This window comes from Thamnophis elegans, chromosome 2 (assembly GCF_009769535.1).
Source record: "Thamnophis elegans isolate rThaEle1 chromosome 2, rThaEle1.pri, whole genome shotgun sequence".
NCBI lineage: Eukaryota > Metazoa > Chordata > Lepidosauria > Squamata > Colubridae > Thamnophis > Thamnophis elegans.
This window is the reverse complement of record NC_045542.1, coordinates 150,411,408-150,439,064: the sequence shown is the minus strand read 5'-3', so window position 1 is coordinate 150,439,064 and position 27,657 is coordinate 150,411,408. Positions and strand designations below refer to the sequence as shown.

At 44.0% G+C, this 27,657-nt stretch overlaps 1 protein-coding gene across 1 annotated transcript; it reads left to right on the top strand.

Moving 5' to 3' along the window:
- Positions 1-87: 87 nt before the first annotated feature.
- On the top strand, positions 88-27,633 carry LOC116503497 (neural proliferation differentiation and control protein 1-like). The gene is made up of 9 exons (XM_032209917.1): positions 88-160; positions 4,536-4,688; positions 12,437-12,550; positions 16,728-16,943; positions 20,513-20,579; positions 20,843-20,927; positions 22,945-23,021; positions 23,863-23,956; positions 27,568-27,633. Exons 1-9 carry the CDS (start codon positions 88-90, stop codon positions 27,631-27,633), a joined length of 945 nt encoding a protein of 314 aa, XP_032065808.1.
- Positions 27,634-27,657: the final 24 nt, after the last annotated feature.

Sequence of the window (27,657 nt, the reverse complement as noted above, 5' to 3'; positions counted from 1 at the left end):
AGCTGCGAAGGGGCACAGCCCCCTCTCCAGCTTACTACTTACCCTTCCCCCCCTTCCCCGTTTCATTTATTTCTTTGAAAGGCGATGATGCTGAGCCAAGCCACAGGATGGCTGGGATTTTTCGCAATCCTGGCTACTACGGGGGCCAACTGGGAAGCAGGTGAGGGGGGTACCTGGTTGGAGGTGGGGGGTGGGGAGGTGCAGAGGGGGTGCAACTTGGGGGATTCGGGAAGAGAAGAGGAGGGGAGTGACTGCCGAAGGGAGAGAAAGCAGAGAAATGTAGGAGCAGAAGGGGGATAGGGCGGGGAGGTAACAAAAGGAGAGAGAAACAGTCCACTCAAAGCGGAAAGGCTAGGACAGAGAGAACGACAAAGGATTGGACTGAAAGAATAAATGGAGGAAGGAGAGAATGGCAAAGCCTTGGAATGAAGGAATATAGGGAGGAAGGAGAGAACGGCAAAGCCTTGGAATGAAGGAACAAATGGAGGTGGGTTTGCTGGTTACTTGGGATGGATGGATGAACGGATGGAGGGATGGATGGATGGATGGAGAAATGGAATGCAGTAGTTTCAACCTAGGTTTGGTTCTAGGATAAGAAGGAACCGGGGTTTCATGGCATCTTTGCTGTAACTTATTTGAGTCATTCTAAGAAATGTAATGTTGCTTTCTTCAAATCTACCACTCTGCCTGGATCAAACAGATGACATCCCTTCCAGGATATGATAGATCGATTTGGGGCTGGATCGTGGAGTGGGGGGGGGGGACGGACACCTTGTCCTTGATGGATTTCTAGACATTGGTCTTGGCTCCAAAGATTGGTCTCAGCTGAATTGTTGCTTATTCCCCTTCAAGAATTCTCTGCCCCAAGAGAAATTGTCCTTCCTTTCCAAAGGTCTTAAGTTTCTTGCCAACCTTCATTATTATAATTCACCGGGCACAAGGGTTTGTGGCAGAACAAAGGCTTGTGACTCACCCATTACATGCCACCTTCCTTCTCCATCCAAAACTCTTTGTTCCACTTCACAAATTCACCCATTAGTAAGAACTAGCCCTCTTTCCTCTTTCTTCTTCTTCTTCACGAAAGTACTTTTTAACACATGGATGGCCAGGAGATGTTCAACAGGTGCAGCTCATGTCTATGCAAAGGTGCCAAGCTAGCTGCTGCTGGACTAGTTTTATTTCTGCCTGAGGAAGCCCACAATAGCCCAGGAAAAGCGGTGGAATGAAGAAAGCATTCTTATCTTATGCCCATCCTAATCTCCTGCTCCAAGGTTTAGTTACCAGTGGTATCAGTGCATACAGTGCACGGGAAGAAGCACCAAACATCCTTTTCAAAGGGGATTTTTGTTTGAAAGGAGCTCCTGAAGAGAGAAGGAAAGAATAAAATCGCAGCTTATTCAGCACCGGTGGCTCATAGATCAGCCTCTCTCTGGTTGCAGATTAAAGGGAGAATTGTCTTTTTTATTTTAGTGGAATAATCAAGCCAAAAAAGATTGCTGTTAAAGAGTTGTGCCCTCTATGCCTTCGGTCTCTTTTTGGATACAGTTCAAAACAATGATTGAATGGCACTGAAGTCACAGAACAATGATGGTGAACCTTTTCGGCACCAAGTGCCCAAACCAGAACGCACACATGCCGGAATGCCGGAAATCCAAAGACCAGCTGGCCAGAACTCATAGGCATGCTGGCCAGCTGGTCTTTGGGCTTCTGGTGCATGCATATGCACCCAGCCAGCTGGTCTTCGGGTTTCTGGCACTCCGGCACACAGAAAGAACAGCTGTGCATGCCGGAAACCAGAAGAGCAGCTAGCAACACAGTGGGCTCAGCGTGCCATCTCTGGCACGCATGCCATAGGTTCGCCATCACAGTCATAGAACATGGAAAACATAGAATAATAGAATTGGAAGGGACCTCAGAGGTCTTCTAGTCTAACCCCCTTGCTCAAGCAGGATACCTTATACCATTTCAAACAGGTAGTTGTCCAGTCTCTTTTTGAAAGCCTCCAGTGATGGAGCAGACACAAAACATCTGAAGGCAAGCTGTTCCATTGGTTGATTGCTCTCGCCATTAGGAAATTTCTCCTTAGTTCTCGGTTGTTTCTTTCCTCGGTTAGTTTCCATCCCTCGTTTCTTGTCTTACTTTTGGTGCTTTGGGAAATAGTTTGAGCATCTCGTCTTTGTTGTGGATTCTACAATCTTTCATAAAAAGCTGTTGGCAAAGGTATACCTGTCATGGAGGGGAGAGAGGTGGGGGAAGCTAACCTTTCAGAGGTGAGACAGGTGGGATGCCAAGATTTGATTTTTCAAACGGCAACACACCATCCAAATTCTGGAATGTCTTTTCTCCCGGTAGCTATTGTCCAGTACAATTGAATTATTCTTTCAGGGTCTGAGGAAAAGCTTTGCTTCATCACACATAACATGATTAGAGATGATGCAATTTATTTATTCTCTTGACACTGCTTCCACATGTGGTCTAGTTTTATTTGGACATTTTAGGGAGGTCCAATATTTGAAGGGCTGCCACAGAGAGGAGGCGGTCAATCTATTTTCCAAGGCACCCGAAGGTCAGACAAGGAATAATGGGTGGAAACTGATCAAGTAGAGGTTCAACCTGGAAATAAGGAGACATTTTCTGACAGTGAGAACAATCAACAATGGAACAGCTGCCTTCAGAAGTTGTGGGAGCTTCATCACTGAAAGCTTTCAAGAAGAGACTGGACTGCCATCTGTCAGAAATGGTCTCCTGCTTGAGCAGGGGGTTGGATTAGATGATCTAACAAGGTCACTTCCAACTGTTATTCTAAGACTCTTCCTATCCTGATCCTTCAAATTCCATATTTCACTTCTATATGATGTCACAGGGAATGGCAATAGCACTTAGCAATAGCAATAGCAGTTAGACTTATATACCGCTTCATAGGGCTTTCAGCCCACTCTAAGCGGTTTACAGAGTCAGCATATTGCCCCCAACAACAATCCGGGTCCTCATTTTACCCACCTCAGAAGGATGGAAGGCTGAGTCAACCTTGAGCCGGTGAGATTTGAACAGCCAAACTGCAGAACTGCAGTCAGCTGAAGTAGCCTACAGTGCTGCATTTAACCACTGTGCCACCTCGGCTTTTTTTAGACTTATATACCACTTCACAGTGTTTTACAGCCCTCTCCAAGAGGTTTACAGAGTAAGCCTATTTTTCCCAACAATCTGGGTCCTCATTTTGCCCACTTCAGAAAGAGGAAAGGCTGAGTCAACCTTGGGCCTGGTGAGACTTGAACTGCCAAACTTCTGTCAGCAGGCAGCCGGCAGAAGTAGCCTGCAGTACCGTATTCTAACTTACTGCGCTACCAGAGGGAATGTAGGTAGTCCTTGACATGACCATAATTGAGCCCCAAATTTCGGTGACTAAGCAAGATAGTTGTGAAGTGAGTTTTGCCCCATTTTACAACATTGTTGTCACAGTTATTGAGTCACTGCAGTTGTTAAGTAATAACATCATTGTTAAGTGACTCTGGTTTTCCCATTGATTTTACGGATCAGAAAGTCGCAAATGGGAATAATATGATTCCGGGACATTGCAACCATCAGAAATACATGCCAGTTGCCAAGAGTATGAATTTTGATCATGTGACCATGGGGATGCTGCCACGGTTGTGTGAAACATGGTCATGTCACTTTTTTCAGTACCATTCGGTCAGTAACCAAATGGTGTAAGTTGAGGACTACCTACCTGCACTATGGTTTGAGAACTGATTTGGGTTACATATTTTCCAATGTCCCTTACAACTCATCTATTCTATCATAATATGCTAATTTGTGCAATTTATTGTATGCCAGTTTCCATCATTCTCATCAAGCAAGGGGATTCACCATGGCATGTTGCTTAGACCTTAAATGCCAGGATTCCAGAATTCCTGAAAATGAAGAAGTTGGAGGTACCTTGGACCGAGAATGAAGCTGGTTGGCAAAGCAGAGACAACTTCAAGGAATTGGCCTTTGTCACTAGAAGACAAAACCATGAAAGGGCATCTCACTTACTTTGGTCTTGTCATGCAGGGGAATTCATTGAAGAAAGCAATGATCTTTGGATGAATTTGCAGTAAAAGGCAACCAGGCCATCAAAGAACATGATGATCAGACATCATCAAAGCTAGTACCAGCCAGAACATAGGAAAAACTCAGAGAAGTGCAAGATCGGAAACTGTGGAGAGACCCCTGACCAAGAGTTGGATGCGACCGAATGGATGACATCAATGCCATTACCTTTAAAGCAAGTGTTCCTCATTTCTGTGAGCCGTGGGGGCACAGTGGTTAGAATGCAGTATTGCAGGCTAATTCTGCCCACTGCTGGCAGTTCGATCTGACTGGCTCAAGGTTGACTCAGCCTCCCATCCTTCCAAGTGGGTAAAATGAGGACCCAGATTGTTGGGGGCAATAGGCTGACTCTATAAACTGCTTAGAGAAGGCTGTAAAAGCACTGTGAAGTGGTATATAAGTTGAAGTGCTATGGCAAACTCTTTCTGTGCTCTTTTTTGCAGACCCCCTGTGCCCTGCCAGGTACAAGATCAACTGCCTACTTCACCAGCGAATGGGCTGTGGGCCAGATGGAGCACCAAGCTGTGGCTCTTGTTTCCCCGGTCATGAAGAGGATCCCAATGGAAACTGTGTGCCGAAAAAAGGCTCAAAACATGGTAAGTCCTGTGGGTTTGAAAGCTTGAAGTGTCAGCAGGGTCGGAGTTTTCCAAACTTTTACTGGGAAGAGCAAGGCAACCTGACCAAGAGGTTCATGACAGTGAAGAGGACTTTCAACCTAGAGTTTAATAAAGGGCGTAGGGTCAGGGGTCAGCTGCTACGGATTTGTCTAAGTTCAGGAGAACCTGTAGCTAATGTTATGGCCAGTTCGGAGAACCTCCAAATCCTACGCAAGGCTGGCCCCGCCCACCCCACCCTGCCCCTCCCAGGAGTCTCCACGGGGCCCATTTTGGATGCCAGGAAAGGAAGCAGCTTAAAGCCTGGGGATGGTGACACACACACCCCTGCCGTTGTGATGCAGGAGATCAACTAGGCCATGCCCACCATGGCCACGCCCACACCCACCGAGCAACCAGGCAAGAGAACCTGTTGCTGACATTTTTGAAGCCCAGCCCTGCATAGCTTAGCAGTGGAACTTAACTTTCACTGCTGCACTGAAGGAAGAAAAGATAGTAATGATGCTTCTATAATGGAGATGCGAAAGTCACCATTTGTGGTGATCGTGGTGAAACTGATTGGGGAAAAAGCACGGGAAAGAATGTCTCTCGCCCCCACTAAATCATGGAATTCCAGTATTAAATTGTGTGGGTGCTATTAAATTGTGTTGAAGGATAAGAGCTCTGATGGTAAAATCTTCCAGAGTCATGGATTGTTCTCCTACACATCTCTCATAGCATTTCAGGAGAGTAAGATTTGCCATTAAACAGAGCATTCAATTCTGTGTCATTGTTTCTGAAGTATTTCTTTACCTAAACAGAAAAACAACAGATTGACCCAAGCAAAAAAGCAGTGGGAGCAGGAGTGAAACTCAACTTCCTGCCAGTTTCCCCATTGAGTTCTCTGCCCTCCCCTCCCATCCTTTGCTCTCTCTTTCCCTTCCCAGAATGCACGCAAGTGGTTGCTGCTGGATGGGGTAGGGAGCAAAGGATTATGAGACTGGCTGGGAACTGTCACAGAACATAGAAATGAATAGCAGCAGTCAGTAACAGCCGCAGCTTCCCCAAATATTATTCTCCAGAAGTCATGGGTCCTGGATTTTGGAGATGTTCTGTAAGTTAGCCCATTTGAGGTACCCTGGTTCAAAAATTGTTGCTATCAAAAATGAAACTTTGGCAGCTGCGTGCCTCTTCATTTCAACTGCCATTAGACTAAGGAGGGGAAGGTATTGCTTTAGAATGGGTTAGATGGAGAAACAAAACCTCTATGATTCCACGGAAGACCGTGAGAACCTGAAACCTTTTCAAGGACATCGTAGCAGGTGTGGAATTGAAGCAGACGGTTCCCTTAACAAAATGAATTTGTTTACATGGACTATGTGAGAGGTTGGGGGGTTTGGTTGTGGAAATTATTGTTTAATTCTATGAACTGGTGTCTGGGAATTTCAGAGTTAATTTTGCTTCGACATTACCATGCAATGTATTCAATAAACAGTAAGATTTTTGGAAATGGAACGAAGTTTTATTTGGATTCTCAAGCTGGAGGTTGACAGTTGACTATGAAGTACACGTTTTGAATGTTAAAGGTCATGGCCAGTTTGGACTGGTTCGGTTGAGTAGATAGTAACTCGGCCGGACATGCACCCAAACCAGTTTTATCCTCGTGGCCGCCATCTTGATTTTCTGTTCTGCACATGTGCAAAACAATCTTCATTGAAAAAAATGCAATTTCCCCCCCCTTTTCTAATGTTGTGCACGTGCGCAGACCTTTTTAGATGCAAATGTGTACATGCGCATTTTTTCCGCGCCAAATTGGTAGTATTGCTGGCAGGAACCCATCCCTGGCCATGACAATGAGAGTTTAGTGGTATATAGATATATAAGAGGAATGGGACATTTAGTTTCGAGTAGTAGTTAAGGCAGGGGTGGGTTCCTGCCAGTTCTACCTCTTCTATAGAAGAGGTTCCACAAATCTAGAGTGCTGTTTAGAACCGGTTCCGGCTTCCTCTCCCTGCCCGTCCACAAATCATCAAGATGAAGAGCGAGAGGAGGAATTCTGGGAGTTGAAGTCCACAAGTTTTAAAGCTGTCAAGTTTGAATACCCCTGGGGTATTTTTTCTAAAGGATTAGGGGTGCAAGGGTCTTGTAACTTGACAGCTTTAAGACTTGCGTACTTCAAATGCCAGAGTTTCTGAGCCAACATTTTGGTTGCTAAGCAAGAGTGTTGTTAAGTGAGTTTCACCACATTTTACAAGTCGGACATGCCCACCCAGTCACATGACTGCCAAGCCACTCCCACTTGGTCACATGGCTGGCAAGCCACTCCCACCCTGTCACATGGCCACTCCCACAAAGTAGGCCACACCTACAGAAGAGGTTCTAAAAGATTTTGAAACCACCACTGAGTTAAGGCAACAGGCTAAAAACCAGAAGTGACCTTGAGCCAGTCCTTCTCTGTCAGCGTTAGGAAGAAGAAGAAGAAGGTGGCAAACCATTTCCACAATCTTGCCAAGAAAACTACAGGGACTTGGCAGTCGCCAGAAATCAACACCCTCAAAGGCCCAAAACAAAACAAATAATTTCTCTTATTTTTTAACCGCTATGATTCTTCTTTACTGTAAACATCCAACATTCCCTGAATTTCTTCTGTACATTCTAATCCTTCTTATTTTCTAGATTTTGTCCTTTGCAACACATCTATCACAGCGATGGCTAACCCTTTTGTCCTCACATGCCGAAAGCATGCATGCACATGCGACAGCACATGGGCGCGTACCCACACCCATAATGCAATGTGCATACAACACCCCACTGTACACCACCATCCCCTGTGCATGCGTACGCGAACCCTGCACCCCATTTTGGGCTTAGCAGGCCTCCCTGAAGATTCCTGGGAGCAAAAATGGGCCACGGGGAGGGCACACCATCTGCACTCCCCCTGCACATGTATGTGCGACCCCCCCGCACATGCACGCACATCTCCCGCATGCACAGCAGAGACCCAGAAATCAGACGGAGGGGTGCATGCACAATGGAGCTGAGCTGGGCAATAGCTCATGTGGTCACAGAGAGGGCTCCGCATGTCACCTGTGGCACGCGTGCCATAAGTTTGCCATCATGGATCTGTCCCATGGAGAGAGCCAGAGAGAAAATAGTTTGTGGACCAAAATCAAGAGCCACTAAGACAGCTCCACATGTGTTTCCATTCCAAAGCATCATCTAAAACCAGTCAGGTGGTTTTTAGAGAGAAGGACAATAAAGAGGATTAGGGGACTGGAGGCTAAAAAATATGAGGAACGGTTGCAGGAACTGGGTATGTCTAGTTTAATGAAAAGAAGGACTAGGGGAGACATGATAGCAGTCTTCCAATATTTGAGGGACTGCCACAAAGATTCTCTAAATCACCTTGGAGGCAGAACAAGAAGCAATGGTTAGAAATTAATCAAGAACCAAGGAGGAACTTCCTAAAAGAGCAATTAATTAGGCGGGGAACGACTTTCCTCCAGAAGTTGTGGGTGCTCCATAACCAGAGGCTTTTGAGAAGAGACTGGAGAACCATTTGTCTGAAATGGTGTAGGGTTTTCTGCCAGAGCAGGGGGTTGGACTAGAAGACCTCCAAGATCCCTTCCGATTCTGTTAAGATCAAGAATCAAAAAACAAAGTACTGGAACTGAATAGGGTTGCAATTTTTACATGATTCTCTTCACAGCTGAAGGTCAACATACCTGTGCGAACGGTTCACAGTTGAAGCTTTTGGCCATTAGTATGTAAAGTGGGCTGGATAAAAAATGCCATTCTTTGCCTGTGATCATGGCTTATAAAGTGCTTCACAGCCAGTTCCTACTAGTGGTATTCAGGGCTGGTTATGATTCTGACACCCAAAGAGATTTTCTCTCCAAGTGATGACCTTGCAATCTGTCACTCCTCTCTCTGCACCTCCACTTGAAGATGGGCGTATTATTAAAGGGTCAAAAGCTACCAGTCAAGATCAGAGAACAAGAGTTGAAAATTCTGCCAACATTGTAAAGACTGGATACATTATTTTTCCTCTGATCTAAGCTCTAGATCAGAACAGGAGCAAATGCAAACTCTGTATTTCTCTTCCTCTGATTTCTGTCTTTCTTCCAATAAAAAGGGATTATGAAGCTGTTTGTGGCAGAAGGCAAATTGCCGACGTACCTCTTTATTTTTATGAAGTGTTTTTATATTGCTTGTCATAACTCATCACCATCATCATAAAACGGGCAATTTTAATTCCACCAGCTAATAAAAGAGAGCTCTTGGTGAAATTAACTGCTGGGAAAAAGATGGATGGTTGGATTTTTGTGTGGGTTTTTTTCATACTTAAATTTCTTCATGTTCCGCTTGATTTCCATTTAGCTTTTTAGTAGTAAAATTTCTGATAAGAAGCAGGTACATCTTGATTTAGGCCAGGGGTGAGCGGAAATTTTGTGTAGTTCGGCGAACCGGTAAATACCACCTCTGGCTGGTCACAGAATGGGGAGGGAATTGAGATTTTGCAGTATTTTTTCCCTGCCACGCCCACCAACCCATCCCCACAGAACCGGTAGTAAAAAAAAATGAATTTCACCACTGACTTAGGCGCATGGTGCCAACCCTTCAAGTTAGGCCAGAGTAGTAAATTTATGAATGCTAATATTATAAGGTTAAAGTAATACAATCCTTCAACTCTGAATACATTTACACCCTCCCCTCCCCTCAGGAGAACCAGGCAGGGTTTGTCAGAGAATCTCTTTCTCAAATTACAGTGGGGTACCCCAAGGCTCTGTTTTAGGCCCAGTACTCTTCAACATCTTCAGCAATGATTGGGATGAAGGGATAAATGGGATACTCATCAAATTTGCAGATGACACCAAGCTTGCAGGAATAGCCAACACTCCAGAAGACAGGTTTAAGATACAGAAGGATCTTGACAAACCTGAACATTGGGCGCTATCTAACAAAAAGAAATTCAATGGTGAAAAGAGTAAGGTTCTAATTTAGGCAAAAAAAAAAGAAATGCACAGGTACAATATAGGTGGTACCTTGCTCAATAGTAGTAACTGAGAGGGATCTTGGAATCCTAGTTGACAACCATTTAAATATGAGCCAGCAGTGTGCAGCAGCTGCCAAAAAAGCCAAAACAGTTCTAGTCTGTGTTAACACTGTGAAGTGTTAATACCACTTTATAATGCCTCGGTAAGGCCACTCTTGGAATACTGCATTTGGTTTTGGTCACCACCACGATGTAGAAAAGATGGGGAGACTCTAGAAAGAGTGCAGAGAAGAGCAACAAGAATGATTAGGGGACTAGAGACTAAAACATATGAAGAACGGTTGCAGGAACTGGATATGTCTAGTTTAATGAAAAGAAGGACTAGGCGTGACATGATAGCAGTGTTCCAATATCTCAGAGGTTGCCACAAAGAAGAGGGAGTCAAACTATTCTCCAAGGCACCGGAGTGTAGAACAAGAAGCAATGGATGGAAACTAATCAAGGAGAGAAGCAACCTGGAACTGAGGAGAAATTTCCTGACAGTTAGAACGATTGATCAGTGGAACAACTTGGCTCCAAAAGTTGTGAATGCCCCAACACTGGAAGTTTCTTAGAAGATGTTGGACAACCATTTCTCTGAAGTGGTGTAGGGTTTTCTGCCTAGGCAGGGGGTTGGACTAGAAGACCTCCGAGGTCCCTTCCAATTCTGATATTCTATTCTACAGTTCTGTACCAAACTCAGATTCCTTTAATCGACAATTGTCTGGATTGCAGTTCTTCCTCCTGTTCCTCATGGATATTCCTTCTGCTCGACCCACTATATATGAACCCATCATTTAAATCAGGGGTCTCCAAACTTGACCTCTTTAAGACTTGTGGACTTCAATTCCCAGTATTCCCAAGCTAGCATGGTTGGCTGAGGAATTCTGGAAATTGAAATACGTGCATCTTAAAGTTGTCAAGTTAGGAGACCCTTGATTTAAAGGCACGCAGTATCCCAGTGAAACTATTGTCTTTGCTCCCCCGTGTTTAACCCGAAAATGATTTGCTACAGGTCAAACAAAATTCCAGAATTTTTCAGCCACAGTGTACAGGTTGTCCTGGACTTATGACCAATCCCTTAGTGACTGTTCAAAGTTACCATCCAAAAGCTGTTTACAACTTGATTCCAAAGTGTGTAATTCTCCCCATCCCGTGGTCATGTGACTGTGATTTGGGCACTTGGAAACTGGTCCACATTTCTGGTTGTTTGCAGTGCCCCACAGTCATGTGACTGCTATTTACAATGGGTTTTTTTTTGGAAACTGACATTTAATTCTGGTTTTTTGCAAAAATCGTCCCATAGCAAACAATAGGTTTGCTTAACAACCACTGCAAAAAAAAAAGGATTGTAAAATTCATATTGAGCAATTTTATCACTGTCATGATTCAATTGCCAGTCTCAATTATGATTGTAAGTCAAGGACCTCTTGTAAAGGAATATGCTGTAAAGGTTGACTCCTTCCACTGTTATATTTTCTTGTGACTCTCACCTCTTTCAGCCAATTTTGCTTCTCTCTTCACTTCCTCTTGACATCTTGACTGCACATTCAACTGAGCAGAGATCTGGTTTTATTACTTAGCTTCCTCTGCAAACTTCATGATTCAAAACAGTGCAGTAGGATGGCAATCGGAATGATGAAGAATCGTCATCATTATCATGATGAATTGAAAGGGACTTTAGAGGTCTTCTAGTCCAATCCCCAGGGACGCAATGGCTCAGAGGCTGAGCTTGTCGATCAGAAAGGTCGGCAGTTCGGTGGTTCGAATCCGTAGCGCCGCATAACGGAGTGAGCTTCCAATACTTGTCCCAGCTTCTGGCAACCTAGCAGTTCGAAAGCATGTAAAAATGCAAGTAGAAAAAATAGGGACCACTTTTGGGGGAAGGTAACAGAGTTCCATGTACCTTCGGCATTTAGTCATGCCAGCCACATGACCATGAAGATGTCTTCGGACAGCACTGGCTCTTCGGCTTTGAAATAGAGATGAGCACTGTCCCCTAGAGTCAGGAACATATGTGAGGGGAACCTTTACCTTTACTATTCTTTGTGGCAGTCCCTCAAATACTGCTATCATGTCATCCCTAGTCCTTCTTTTCTCTAAACTGGCCATACCCAATTCCTGCAATCATTCTTCATATGTTTTACATGAAGAGCAACTAAGATATTAAAGATGATTCATCTTAAAGATAATTAATTACCTTAGTTGCTCTTCTCTGCACTATATCATTTCAGACAAACGGACGTCCAGCTTCTTCTTAAAAGCCTCCAGTGTTGGGGCGTTCACAACTTCTGGAGGCAAGCTGTTCCACTGATTAATTGTCCTCACTGTCAGGAAATTTCTCCTCAGTTCTAAGTTGCTTCTCTCCTTGATTAGTTTCTACCCATTGCTTCTTGTTCTACCCTCAGGTGCCTTGGACAATAGTTTGACTCCCTCTTCTTTGTGGCCGCTCCTGAGATATTGGAACATTGCTATCATGTTTCCCTAGTCCTTCTTTCTATTAAACTAGACATACCCAGTTCTTGCAACCGTTCTTCCTATGTTTTAGCCTCCAGTCCCCTAATCATCTTTGTTGCTCTTCTCTGCACTTTTTTTTCAGAGTCTCAACATCAACATGACGCTGAATGTCAAACATTAAACACTTGCATTGCTAGTGAGTGTTAGTGTGTGTGTGTGTTTACTGACTGCACTTCCCCCTCCATTTCCTCTCTTTCAGAAACCAAACTCAAAACTCAAAAGAGACCTAAAGATTTGCCGGGTCTTTTGCGTTATCTTTTGGCTAAGCATGAAAAGGCATTGCAGCTGTCCACGATGGAGACCACCATACCTGGTACGTAAACTCACCAACTCTTCTTTCTTTCTCCAAAAGGGAAGAAAAATATTTTTTTTTGGGGGGGGGGAGTTCTATCTAATGCAAGGAATTAACATAAGAGGCCCAATTCTCTTTAATAATTTCAAACCATTGTAGGAAGTTATCACCCAGCCCTCTCCCAGAAAAATGAAATTCCTAGGAAATATTGAAAAGGCAGAGTATTTCTCTGGATGTGAAAAGAAAGAAACATGTTTTAAAAAGACAGAATAGCTCCCTGTAGCTTCCTGCCCACCCCCACTTTGTCAATGGGCTATTAAGAAGGCGAAGCAAGTCCCTTTACATAATAAAGAGTTTTCCACTTCAGCTCCAGGGGAATGGGATTAAAAGCATGATAATATTGGCCCCAACTTGCCACATGGCATCTGAGAACTCAACCAAACCTGGATTCAAAACACAGCCTAGAGAGTTGCCCCTGCATTGGCCCCATGGGAGTCTGACAACCAATCAGAATACATTTCTTACACAGGAACAGGAAACAGAGAGGTGGGACTGAACAGGTCATAAAAAGCCTAGCAAGCCCCTCTCTCAGCCCTTCTTTTCCACCAACACTGAAGCATGTGATCACCTTTTCTCTTCAAGAGCTCAAGCCATGTGGTCCTGTCCACCAATAAACCATCTTTCCAAGCAGCCTCCATGTCTCCAGTGTCTTTTTCCCCATTGGAGCCGAACCCAGAAGGACATTTCTTTCATCACCATCAAAAAGTTTAATCAAGTAACTATCAAGGAAGAAACACACACACACAGAGACACACAAACACACACAGGCAGGGCAAGTGACTGCATACAGGTAGTTCTTCACTTAACAACGACTCCTTTAGTGACCATTTGAAGTTATACTGGCACTGAACAAACTGACTTATGATTGTTTTTTCACATAACTGTTGTAGCTTCCCCCACAGTCATGTGATCAAAAATTGCATGCTTGGCAACTGGCATGTATTTATGATGGTTGCAGTGTCCCCGGGGGTCATGTGATCACCATTTTAAGAGCCATGGTGGCGCAATGGTTAGTAAGCGATATTGCAGGCTAATTTGGTAGTTCGATTCTGGCCAGGCTCAAGGTTGACTCAGCCTTCCATCCTTCTGAGGTCTGTAAAAATGAGAACACAGATTCGGGGGTGATGGTGGTGGTAATATGCTGATTCTGTAATCTGGTTAAAGAGGGCTGTAAAGCCCTATGAAGTGGTATATAAGTCTAAGGATGCTATTGCTATTTGCAACCAGCTTCCAACAAACCAAGGCAATGGGGAAGCCAGATTCACTTAACAACTGTGTTATTAACTTAACAACTGCAGTGATTCACTGAACAACTGTGGCACGACAAGGGCAAATGTCACTTAACGACCCTCTTGCTTAGCAACAGAAATTTTGGGCTCAATTGTGATTGTAGGTTGAGGACTAGGTGTATAAGATCAGCATCTGCTTTGCATTCATTTCTAAGTGCATTTAGTATTTGCATAATAACGCCTTGGAAGTGGAATGATTCATGATTCAAGAGATTGTCGGGTCATGGGGCACCTTCTGATTGCCACTGTCATGGGAACTTTGGCATAGAATTTGGAGAGCTTGACGTTGGATTGTGCTTCACCCCCACACCTCAAATTACTTGGCAATGTCTACTTTCCAATAACTTTTGATCCAAAGCATTCCAGCGAGTCTATTTTTTTATTTTTATTTCCCTGTCTCTCTGATATTTGTACTGCCTGGGAAAGATTGAATATGCATTATGATTTTATCTATTTTTATCTCTTAGCTGTGTTGGAAAATGAAATCATTTCCAGTTCAAACTGCATCTAGCATTCTCTCAGTCATTCTCCGCACACACTGTTTACTTCAGTATTTCTTAGGCTTATTGATTAAACATCATCAAATGTAAATAATAACAACAACAACCCATATTAAGCATCAGAGCCAGTCAATGATATTTGTGATACATTTTTAAATGTTCAGTTGACTGAGTTTCATGTTTACTGAATATAACAACAACAACAGCAACAATAATTACAGCAAAAGGATAAAAGGCAGGGAAAATAAGGAAGAGGAGAAAGCATATGAGCTACAGGCAAGAATTTACATTCTCTCTCAATCAAAAGTGACAGTATTTTCCAGAGCAATGCTTCTCAAACTTGGTGACTTTAAAATGAGTGGACTTCAACTCCCAGACAGTGACTTGCGGTGAGGTTTATGGCTGCTGAGGCACTGACACAGTGGTGGGTTTCAAATTTTTTTAGACTTGTGGACTTCAACTCCCAGAATTCCACAGTCAGGCATGCTCAGTTCCGATTTAATGCGACAGCATTTGTTTTTCTCCTTTGCAAAAAAAATTTCCTTCATTCTTTTTCTTCTCCCTCCCCCCTCTCTCAAACAGACACACACACAGAGAGAAGTTGGATCCCTCACTCACTCACTCTCAAACAAACACAAACACAGAAGTTGGATTGGATATATTTTCCAATGGCTTTAAAGCAACTCCACTGCCATACCCCCCTCATTCCCCTGCTGCCTTCCGATCCGAGCCTTTGATTGCAGGTGGAGCCACATTACCTTTTCAAACTTGTAATCAGTGAAGCTGGGCTTATATACTTTTATCCAGCTGTGTGCCTGTGAGTGTGTGTGTGTGTGTGTGTGTGTGTGTGTGTGTAAAGGCAATGTAGCTCTGCATGCAATCAAACTACACGTGAGGAGGGATCTACACTTGAGGATGAAGTTTGAATTTCTCCTCTTCCCTCCGACCCACACACGTACCTTTTCCAGCTGTTTCAGAGAGGATTTCAATTCTGCTCTTGCCTGACATCATGAAAACAAAAACAATGTAAAAGGAAAAAGGCAAGAGCTGAGGTCAGGCTGAGCTAGCTGCTGCCAGAGTCACCATGTGGCTGACTCTGCTTAGCTGTTTAAAAAAGCCTCTAAAAAAGCACCCTCTACAGGAGGAGGCGGGAGAATGACATGCCTCATCTACGTCAGGAAGTTTTCAGATTTTAACCCTTGCTTAACTCTGCTCAAGTGATCATAAAACACCAGACAAGATGAGGCACGTGATTCTCCCGCCTCCTCCTGTAGAGGGCACTTTTTAGAGGCTTTTTTAAACGGTTAAGCACTAAGCAGAGTCATCCCCTGTGACTCTGGCAGCAACTAGCTCAGCCTTTTTCCTTTTACATTTTTTTTCTTTTCATGATGACAGTGGTGAGGCTCTGCCTCCCCTGACTGCACGTCCCTGCTCCCAAAATTCCCTAGAATTGAAGTCTACCCTTCATCATAGAGTTGCCAAGGTTGAGAAATCCTGCTCCAAACCCACAGGAAACAGTACTTGAGAGTTTGCATGAACAACCCTGAAGGAAGTGGCCTTCAGTTCTTCCAGTTATAGCTAGATAATTGGATGGATGGATGGATGGATGGATGGATAGTAGAACAGTTGAATAGGAATAGAAAGATAGACACCAGGCGATCCCTCTACTATTGTATATCTGGAGGAAAACAACTGAATGGATGGGGATGTGTATTATTATTTTTAATTATTTCTCTCACCTAGAATAAAAATTAGCTCATAGACTAAAGACAGAATGTCACACTTGTCCTTATCATCTCTGAGCAACATTGCTTACTGGACCATATTTCCAAAATTGTTTAGAATGGCTTATTGCAGAGGTCAGCTGCACATACTTTAACAACCAGTTCGCTGAAAATGTGAGCGTGCATGCACGCACACTTTGCCCACGCACACTATGCACTCATGCCTTCCGCACTTGCGCGCAACACCCTAAAACAAGGTTTTTTTTTAATGGGAGCGCCTTCCTGCACATCTGCTAACTCAGCCACAGATAGCAGAACAGGAGAGACGTACAAATCAGCGGGTGGGACGAGCAAGCTGGAAAGTGAGATATCTAGGACCGGATAAGGTCAGAGCAGGTGGGTGGGGCCAACCAGCGCTCAGAACTACCAGTTCGGGTCCGGTCTGAACCGGCAGCAGCCCACTATTGCTTATTGCCAAATTTTAGGCTTAGTGCTGCTGTTAGATGGATGAAACTATTACCAAGAAATTTGCAGGATCCGGTACTAAACAGCAGTGAATAGAAAGCAGGCAGTGGGGGGGGGGGGGAAGAGCATTCTTTAAAATGAATGTGTTTTGATTTTACAGGCATTACTGGGGTATCCGAACCATCCAGCTCTCAGACAGACTTCCCGACTTCTCAGCCAACCAGTGTCTCCTATTCTGGGAACACTTCTCCAGTTTCCTCTCAGTCATATGAAATCACTCCAATTTCAGCCACCACACCACCGAGGAGAGTCAGAGTGGACTTCAAGCAGAGGTCGCGTCCTCCGGTTACTAGCATGAATAAAGCTGTGACTCTCAGTGAGTAGACTGATGGATTGATTGACTGACTGACTAACTATAGGAGAAGAATAGGCAGAGTCTAGAGGTGGAGTCAAGAGAGTAATCAGCCTAGAGCAAGGGTGTCAAACTCAATTTCATTGTGGTGACCTGAGTGCTCTTCCAGCAAAAACAGGCTCCCGAGCTCCGTTTTCAGCCGCTGTGGCCTCCTGCAACCCTCTGCTGCGGGCGGCCTTCCCAAGCTCCGTTTTCACTGTTAGAGGCACCACGGGCCAGTCCTTCACTGTTTCCAGGGCAGCCCCGTGGGCCAGATCTAAGCACCACCCCCAGGCCAGATCCAGCCCCCGGGCCTTGAGTTTGACACCTAGAGTCATTAGATTCCCATAAGCAGTCTAAGAAGAGCTGTGGTGGTGCAGTGGTTACAATGCAGTACTGCAAGCTATTTCTGCTGCCTGCAATTTGGCAGTTCAATTCTCATCAGCTCAAGGTTGACTAAGCCTTCTATCCTTCCGAGGTCAGTAAAGTGAGGACCCAGATTACTGGGGGCAATATACTGACTCTGTAAACCACTTAGATAGAGCTGTAAAGCACTGTGAAGCAGCATATGTCTAAGTGCTGTTTGCTAAGTTTAAACCATCTTGAATTCTGTTAACTCTTACCTAGCACCAATTTAGTACTGACCATTACTTGGCTAGATCCTTATATATAGGCATGAGCAATACATCAACTTAACTAGATCTTAACACGGGGTCCTGATTCTTTGTGACTGACATTGACTGCTTGATTGCTCTCAAGTTGTTGTTAACTTTTACTGACCACATGGATGGATTTTCTCCATGACAATCTACCTCTAACTTGGTATTTTAACATCTCACATCGTTACTGTAGCTGAGTCCATAACCCTTGCTGGATCTTTTCTAGCCTTTTATTCTGTCTTCTATCCGTCTCTAAAGAGCTAGCTCTTTATATCATGTGTCCAAAGTGGGATAATTGGAATCCTATTCTGCTTCAATACCAGAGTTGGGTTCCTACCAGTTCGCACCTATTCGGTAGAACCGGTTCGTCAAATCTACTGAACCAGTTAGAAGAGGTTCCACCAGTGGACCCGGAAAGCAGGCCACACCTACAGAAGAGGTTCCAAAATTTTTTGAAACCCACCACTGGTGGATGTGTAATGTCCCGCAGTTATCTACGCATTAATAATAATCTAGTAATATTTCCTTATACATTTTAGGGACCTTTCCTTACATAATTGGTGTTTTCTTTCATACTTTTGGAGTTCTAATTTCTGTTTCCATTAGTTGACAATTGCTAAAACCAATCCCACGTGAAAAAGTATTCAAAGCCTTCTTGATTTTAATTGTCAATTTATTTATTCCTGCACATTGTAATATTTATTCATTTACATATTTCTGTTTTTCCACTGTTGTGCAAACACAATTCCAGCAGCTGCTAACATGTGTAAAATTAAATATATATTATACTCCCTTTCAAGTAGCCAACAAAATATTTCTGGTTTTAATTCCATATCTTGCTTTGATTGCTTCTAACCAGTAACTTCTGAATAGCTACTTGGACCGACCTAAGTACTAATTCATAATTTCATATCCGGTCACATGGGCAGCAAGCCACTCCCATCCAGTCACATGGGCAGCAAGCCACTCCCATCCGGTCACATGGGCAGCAAGCCACTCCCATCCGGTCACATGGGTGGCAAGCCATTCCCACAAAGGAGGCCACACCCACAGAGTAGGTTCCAACAGTTTTTGAAACCCACCACTGTTCAGTACCAAAGTTCGGAAGGGTCCATGCTCTTCCTATCCTGCTTCTTCAAAATCAAATTTTCATTTCCACAAAGTATGACAAGGGAGGACAAGGGAAAAACACAGAGAAGAGGGGGTCAACCTATTCTCCAAAGCGCTTGAAGGCAGAAGAAGCAGCAATACATGGAAAATAATGAAGGAGAAAACCAATCTAGAACTGAAGAGAAATTTCCTGATAATTTAGAATAATTAACCAATGGAATTACTTGCCTCCGTAAGAGTGGTGGGTTTCCATTTTTTTATTACCGGTTCACTCATGCATACACATACGACACTTCTTGCACATGGGCAGAAGCGTCCGGACTGGTGGGCGGAGCCTCCCGCCACCGCCACTACCGGTTCACCCAATCAGGGCTGAACTGGCAGAAACCCACCTCTGCTCCAGAAGTTCTGAATTTTCCAACACTTTAAGAAGAGATTGGACAGGCATTTGTCTGAAATGGTACAGTAGAAAGCTCCGGTCATGAACGCTTCTGACCACGACCAAATCGGGTTGCGACCAAAGTTGTGGAACGAATTAGAGTTTCTACTGTATAGGGTTTCCTGCTTGAGAAGGGGGGTGGGCTAGAACAGGGCTGTCAAACACGCTGGCCACATCCATGCCCAGTTTAGCAAAGGGGGGGGGAAGCCCCGATATGTCATGTGATGCCTCCATGACGAGGTGAGATTGACATCCCTGGGTTAAAAAGACCTCCAGGGCCCCTTCCAAGTGTTACTCTGTTAATATCGTGGTTTGTTTATCTTTGTAGGTATAGACACATCATGACCTTGGAGTATCATTTCCAGGGCCTTCCTGGCTGCTCTACTAAGTGCTTAGCCTACAGCATATTTCTTGACTACTTGTTCCTTTACTGTGAATGGTTGATGTTGAACAGTAGAAGCTATCTAGCACTTTGGTGGCTTCGTTGTCAATTTTAAAGCTGCTTTTTGCACCTGTCTGCATTAGTTTAGTCTTTTTGAAAAAGTTTATTTTATTTTATTTTAATTTTATACAGATAACCACAAGTATACCATTATTCCCTATTTCACCGCCATCCTATCTCCTCTCCCTCTCTCCTCCTCCCTCCCTACTTTCTTCCCTCTGCCATCCCTCTCTTCTCTACTTCCCCTTCTTCTCTCCTTCTCCTCCCTCCTCTTTCCACTCCTTCTTTCTCTCCTACTTCTCCTCTCCCTTCTGCTGCCTTCTCTCCTTTCTCCTCTCTTTCTCCTTACCTCTACCTTTCCTTTCCACTCTCTCCAATTAATTTACATGCTGTATTTCAGCATCTGAGCACCTTTCATTTAATATTTGCTGGTATTGATAATTACATTCCAATAAACATCCTTCATATTTATAATTTTACACAGATCCTCTTTTTAGTGGTATACATATTACGAAATTCCATTATCTATCTATCTATCTATCTATCTATCTCTCTCTCTCTCTCTCTCTCTCTCTCTCTCTCTCTCTCTCTCTCTCTCTCTCACACACACACACACACACACACACACACACACACACACAAACACACACACCAAAGCCTATTTGTTGGATAAAGCGTGATCCAGATTCAAGTTTCCCGCTAAACGCATACTGATTTTACATAGTTATATATTGTTAAGCACCCCGGATTTTTAAATCTCTCCTTAGTTTAGTCTTCTTTAAGGAACCAGAAAAGATGGGGCAAGAATGAGGAGAAGAGCTGAATAGTGAAATGTTTATGTTTGCATAGCTAGCAAAGCAGCATTTTGTTGCCCAACACTCAGAATTCATTGTGTTCCTTTCAGCACTTGTGGTTATGTGCACAGTGACAGGAGTTTCCGGATTGGTGGTTGCAGCCATATGCTGGTACAGGTATGAATCTGATCGTCCCCCTTTTTCATACGTTGTTTCTCCGTTATTATAAGGATCATTATTTTCGTGTTTGAGACGAGAGAAACTCTGCCCATGCTCGGTAACTTCCTTTATTCCTTATTTTTCCCGTTGCTGAGGGTGGACTGAGGGCTGCAGATTTAATGATCTATGAATCAGGAAAAAGAGAACAATGCGTTGGAGGTATTCATATTTTTTGCTGCTGCTGCTGCATTCCACTGAAAACATCTATGATTCATTTGCAGGCTTCAGAAAGAAGTACGTTTGGCTCAAAAGATGGCATACACCGAAACTCGGGGGAACCAGTACCGATACCATCAACCCAGCGCAGTACGTTGGCTTTGCAAAATGGAATTTGTCAATGAAAGATGAAGGAAAGACCTTGCTTATAGGACAGGTTAAACTGTAGTATGTTCCGTGCAGCCAGCCTTTATGGCTTGGAAATCGTAGTTCACGTTGTAACGTACGAACCCAACCAAATGGGGCTTCGTAGATTGTGTTCAATGGAATGGAGATGAGGAGGGGGCGGGGGGGGGGAAGCAGGATATTCTAGGACAGTGATGGGGAACCTTTTTCGAAAGGTGTGCCAAAATTGTACGCATGCGCTATTGTGCACATGCACGTGGCCACAGCCACAATTCAATGCAACCCGCCCACTGCACGTGTCTGCGCAACCCCTCGCACATGAGTACAATGCCCCCCCTCACACATGGGGGGGGGAGTTTTCATTCTCCCCAGGCTCCGGAGGCTTTCCTGAAGCCTGGGGAGAGTGAAAACGGCCTCTCCCGACCCTCTGGAAGGCCAAAAATCAGCTGGCTGGTGCACGCATGCGCATCGGAGGTGACGGCTCCCATGTGGGCAGATATGGCTCTGTGTTCCATCTGTGGCACACATGTCATACATTCGCCGTCACAGTTCTAGGATATTCTGGTAGTCATTGCTTCCTTATAGTTTTATTAATTTATAATATAATACAAAAAATACAAAAGCAAATATTAGGAAAATTGGGAAAGGAAAACGGGGAGTGGATAATGGGGGAAAGCAAGGGGAAAAGAAAAAAAGAAGGCATTGACTGCTGACTCCTTTGGTGCAGTAAAATAAGTTATTAAGATCTACCCTCAATTTTTTTACTTTTTGATAATAATAGAAACTAGCCATTTCTGTAACAACAAATCTATCTAATTGGTAAAACCCAAAGTCAGAGTTTCCAGAGGATATTCTAGTAGTCTTAATCAGGGGTCTCCAACCTTGACAACTTTACGACTTGTGGACTTCAATTCCCAGAATTCCCCAGCCAGCACTGGCTGAGGAATTCTGGGAGTTGAAGTCCACAAGTCATAAAGTTGCCAAGGTTGGAGACCCCCTGATCATGATGACAGTTGGATAATGTCCCAGAGATCAGAGTTAGGTTGAATTGGCATTATTGCCTACAGGGCTCCAAAAATCAGGAAAGACATATTAAAGCTCTTCTAAGCATTTTTCTTTATTGTTCCTCGCCCATAGACAGAATCTTGCCAAACTAAAACAAGATATTTTGCACTCCCAAGCCATATATTCTGGGAACCGTTAAGGAGCAGCTGTTTTCACCCCTTTTCTCCGTCACAGATTACCATATTTTTCTGAGTATAAAATGCACCGGAGTATAAGACGCACCAAGATGTTGAAGAGGCAAATTTTTTAAAAAGGGGTTTGCACTCTGCAGACCTCCCAAAAACGGCCCGTTTTTCATGAAAACGGGCCTGTTTTTCCCCCCAAAAAAAGAGCATGAATAGCCTTTAGGAGGCTTGTAGAGTGCTCTTGGGGAGTTGGGGGGGGGCAAAAATTAGCAAAAAACGGCCCATTTTTTTTGCAAAAACGTTTTCTGTCCAAAAAAAGGCATCCATAACCTTTAGGAAGCTTGTAGAGTGCTCCTGGGGGCTGAGGGGGCAAAATTAAGCAAAAAAATGGCCTGGTTTTTTGCTCATTTATGCCTCCCCAGCCCCCAGGAGCACTCTGAAAGCCTCGTAAAGGCTCTGCACAGCCATTTTAGTGAAGGGGCAGGGTTTCAGGAGGCAAAAAATGCTGTATTCGGTGTATAAGACGCGCCCAGGTTTTCAGTCTCTTTTTTTGAGGGAAAAGGGTGCGTCTTATACTCTGAAAAATAGGGTATTTAAATTGCATTGTCTATTGATTGCTACTTTGGAATGCACTCCCTCCCTCCTGGGAATCCGGGCAACCTTCCATCATCATAACTGTCTTGCTTATGGGCTTTCAAAAGAGACATTGGGTTGGTGGAGGACGTTTTGACTAGATGATTTTCCTGATTTCATGAGGCTCTCCTTAATCATCATCTGTTCATCTTTCTTAGTATATGGATTCCAGGCTAGCACAATCTTGTCAAGTTCATCACTATCAGCATCGGAAGAAACTTCTTACTGGCGAGGAGTAAGTATTCTTCTCTAGAACTTTCCCTGGAGGTGGGAGGAAATCAGAGGTGGTATTCAGCCAGTTTGCACCAGTTCGGTAGGAGAAATTTGACCTGGTTTGCCAAACGGGTAGATTCCTCCGGTTGGCCCTGCCCCCTGCCCAGTCGCTGCTCGCTCGCCCCGCCCACCTGCTCGAAGCTCACTTGCCCGCTCGATGCTTGCTCACCACACCCGCTCGACACTCATCCCACCCTATATGTGTTGCCTTTGCCATGCGATCCAGCTAATTGCCTCGCCACTCACCTCCACACCTCACCCATTCTGCTAGGCTCACCAAAGGTAAGCAGGCAGGCCGCCCGCTTGACCTTTGCTATGGGTCAGGGGCTGGGTCCCCAGGGATGTCGAGAGAAGCAACCTAGAACTAAGAAGAAATTTCCTGAGAGTTACAACAATTAATCAGTGGAACAACTTGCCTCCAGAAGTTGTGAATGCTCCAATACTGGGTGTTCTTAAGAAGATGTTGGATATCCATTTGTCTGAAATGGTGTAGGGTTTCCTGCCTAAGCAGGGGGTTTAGAAGACCTCCAAGGTCCCTTCCAACTCTGTTATTCTTTAAACACTTTTAAATCCAGAACAAGACGACATTTGGAAGCGGCCCAGTCAGACATACACAAACACAACCTTATTCACTGGAGTATAAGAAGCAGGAGGTGTTTCATCCCAATCAGACTTGCAAGATTCTGTCGTTGTGGCTGATCTCGATAAAAAGAGCTTCAGCCTTCTTGTCAAATGGACTGGTCTATCTGTTGAAGCTATCTCTCTTAACATCCCATCACTTTATCTTGTGTCCTTCTCCCCAGGAGACAATCCTCCAAAACAATGGAGCAGAACCCTACAGAATCAGAGAGTGAAAGTGGAGACTACACGGTATATGAATGTCCTGGATTGGCCCCGGTATGTATGTATGTATGTATGTATGTATGTATGTACGTACGTACGTACGTACAGGTAATTCCGGACTTGCAACAGTTCATGTAATGATGGTTTGAAATTACGACAGCACTCAAAAAAGTGACTTATGACTGCTTTTCATGCTTACGACCATTGCAGCATCCCCATGGTGATGTGATCAAAATTCAGGCGCTTGGTAACTGGCTCATATTTATAACGATTGCAGTGCCCCCCCCCCCCCTTGTAACCTTTAGACAAGCAAACTCAAAGAGGAAGCCGGATTCACTTAACAACCTTCTTCCTAACTGAATCAGTGCAGCAATTCACTTAAGAAATGCAGCAAGAAAGGTCGTAAAATGGGGTAAAACTCACTTAACAAATGTCTCACTAAGCAACAGAAATTTTGAGCTCAATTGTGGTTGTAAGTCAAGGATTACCTGTATTCAATGGTGGGATTCAAGTAATTTAGCAACCGGTTCTCTGCCCTAATGACCAGCTGGGTAGGCGTGGCTTGGTGGTCATGTGACTGGGTGGGCGTGGTCAACTCAACGTCACTCACATCAATGGGCGCTTCACCTTAGCTGTTACAATGTAATAAGGGTTAACTGGAGAGGCAGTTGTGCAAGTAGAGCAATAAAGATTAGGTTAGAAACAACACCAGAATCAGTGGTAGGTTTCAATTTATTTTACTACCGGTTTGCTCATGCGAGCGGTAGTGCGTGTAGTTCTCTGAATTGCTTAGAAAGTTAATAACCGGTTCTCCCGAATGGGTGCAAACTGGCTGAATCCCACCACTGCCTGTATTTGCAATAATGAGGAGAGGTATACAAAGATAGTAAATATATAAATGATCTCTTTTAATGGCTTTAGTTCAGCAAGACATAATCTTCTTATCTGAGTGAAGAAGCAAGGCCCATATTTTACAATCTAGCATAATCTAGATAAGAGACAAAGGCTCAGGTGTGCCGCTAAACAATAGCAATTCAAGTGGAGACACAACTTTGTAAACAATTCTTAGCAAATTGCTCATTTAAACAGTCAATGCACTTCTGAGACTACCCTTCATGCAATTTGATTGGTATTATTTTAATGAGTTTTTGTGTTTTAAACTGCTCTGGAGACCTTACATCTAACAGGCCCCAAAACCACTAGGATAACTTTCAAGAGAATGCTTATACTGGACTGAATTTTTCTTTGGAAAAACGTTAGTAATGTGTTAACTTTATCGTAGTCCTTTTATGATTGTTGATATGTATATTTTGCATTGACCTCTTAACACACTCCAACCCCCAGTTTCCCCTACCCCCAGTCCATACCTTTAGGCCCAGCCAAGAAACTATTCCTAGTTATAATAAGGGAATAAACCACCATTCGTCCACCTTCCATTCAGTCTTCAGAAGTTACGGCTGCTTCATCACTAGAGGGGTTTAAGAAGAGACTGGACAGCCACTTGTCTGAAATGGTATAGGATCTCCTGCTCGAGCAGGGGGCTGGACTAGAAGACCACCAAGTTCCCTTCCAGCTCTATGCTGATTCCGATTCATTTGTCCATCCTTCCCTTCCCTATTTCTGCTGATAAAGATCCTGCCAGGGAATTGTGCAGCAAGTTCCAAATGAAATCGGAGACACGGACACGAACTTGTAGTTTTATATAAATAGATATATTCAACATTTATATTTGCATCAGACAAGAAAGTCAGGAATACAGGACATCAGGAGGTAAATCAAAATAGAATACAGAGCACACAGAAGAAAAAGGCAGGAGAAAAGGGGGAAATCCCCTGCATATTTTTGCTGATAAAGATCCTTTGCCTTTTAAGTGCAGTGATAGTAGATAGCTATATACAGAGATAGCTGTGGTTCTATAGGACAGTGTTTCTCAACCTTGGCAACTTGAAGATGTCCGGACTTCAATTCCCAGAATTCCCCAGCCAGCGAATGCTGGCTGGGGAATTCTGGGAGTTGAAGTCCGGACATCTTCAAGTTGCCAAGGTTGAGAAACACTGCTATAGGAATTAATTGAATATACCAAAACAGTTAATATGTATAGGTGAACAACCTATTTCTAGGTATAGCCAGGCCTTGGTAAAAAAAATATTTTAACCCTTTGGAGTAATGAGAAGCACTGTTATGTGAAAGCACAATATTTGATTCTCTTTTAGTATTTTCCCTTTCCCTTTTAGAGAAATAGAAACATTAAATCACACCTGTTTTTCTGATTACCTTTGAAATAGGGAGGGAAAGCCATCATAATTGGACAGTTTGCTGCCAGTTTCAATAGCTGGATTATGGATGGCCCCAGGGAATGGAGAAAAGAGGCTGGGGATATCTTGCCTGTGAATCACAGGTTGTAGAGCTCCAGGCTATATGTTAAAATGAGTTATTCTGTACCTAAGTGACATTGGAGGAGGAGGAAGAAGAGGAGGAGGAGGAGGAGGAGGAGGAGGAGAAAGAAGAAGAAGAAGAAGAAGAAGAAGAAGAAGAAGAAGAAGAAGAAGAAGAAGAAGAAGAAGAAGAAGAAGAAGAAGAAGAAGAAGAAGAAGAAGAAGATCCTTTGAGTTGAACTCAACTCCTAGTGGGCAATAGTAATGAAGTAGTTTGTCCCTGGTTTTTCTTCTGGTTTTTTTTCTGTTTCTAAACTTCTACATCTGGTCATCTCCATCTTAATAGTTCCATCGAGTAACTAACCAGATGTATCCCTCTGAGGGGTGTTTAAAACTGGAGAATAAGTAAGGAGATTAAAGCAAGAGATAGCAATCCAGAAATAATTTGAATTTGCACATGCAGACAAACCTATGGCTTCAAGTCTCACCTCCAGGTTTTGGTGGACTTTGGTTGAGATGTTTTCAGTGATCTTTGAGTGATCACGGACATCACTTCCTCCACACAAGGCTGTAGTTCCTTTCCTTTGCTCATAATTTGTTCATACGAACAAACTTTGGTTTGTTTCCTAGTAACTGCGAAACAAAAAACTGACATGGTTTTGAGGGCTGATCATCAGCCTCTCGGGGGGGGGGGGGGGAAACCACATGCCCAACCATTCCAATCACTATCAGTAGCCTTGCTCTGCACATGAGGTTTAAGGATCAAGGCAGTGCACCAGGGGTTGGTTCTAGCCAGCGTTTCTGCCAGTGCGCTCGTGGACACACTTTGCGCGCACGCATGTGCTGAATGTACGCTCTACCCGCATGCACGATTCAATAGTAAATTGTTCTGCACATGCACAGAATTCAAAAACAAGATGATGGCGGCGACTGTGGTGACTGGGGAACCGGTTTGTAGGTGTGACCAGCCTGGGTCGCTGCCGGTTCTGCAACCCAGGCCAGCATGCCACTACCGGTTCAGCTGGGCCCAACCGGTAGGAATCCACCACTGCAGTGCATATACCCAATGCTCCTTCCTCCTCCTCCTCTTTTCTCCCACAACAAGAACCCTGTGAAGTAGGTTGGGCTGATCTCACTGTTTTCAAAGGGACACATTCAAAGCTGTAGTTTGCCAAGCATGTCGTTTGCCTATCCACTGATGGAGACGGCAATGTAGTAGACAAATTTTAGATGCATTTTCCCCCTTTAAAAGAACGCTTTGACTAATTTAGTGTCTTCTTCTCTTTCCAGAGTGGAGAAATGGAGATCCACAACCCTCTCTTCGACACCTCCACCCTCCACCGATGTCCCCCCTAATTTCCCTCCTGTTTGTCTTCCTTC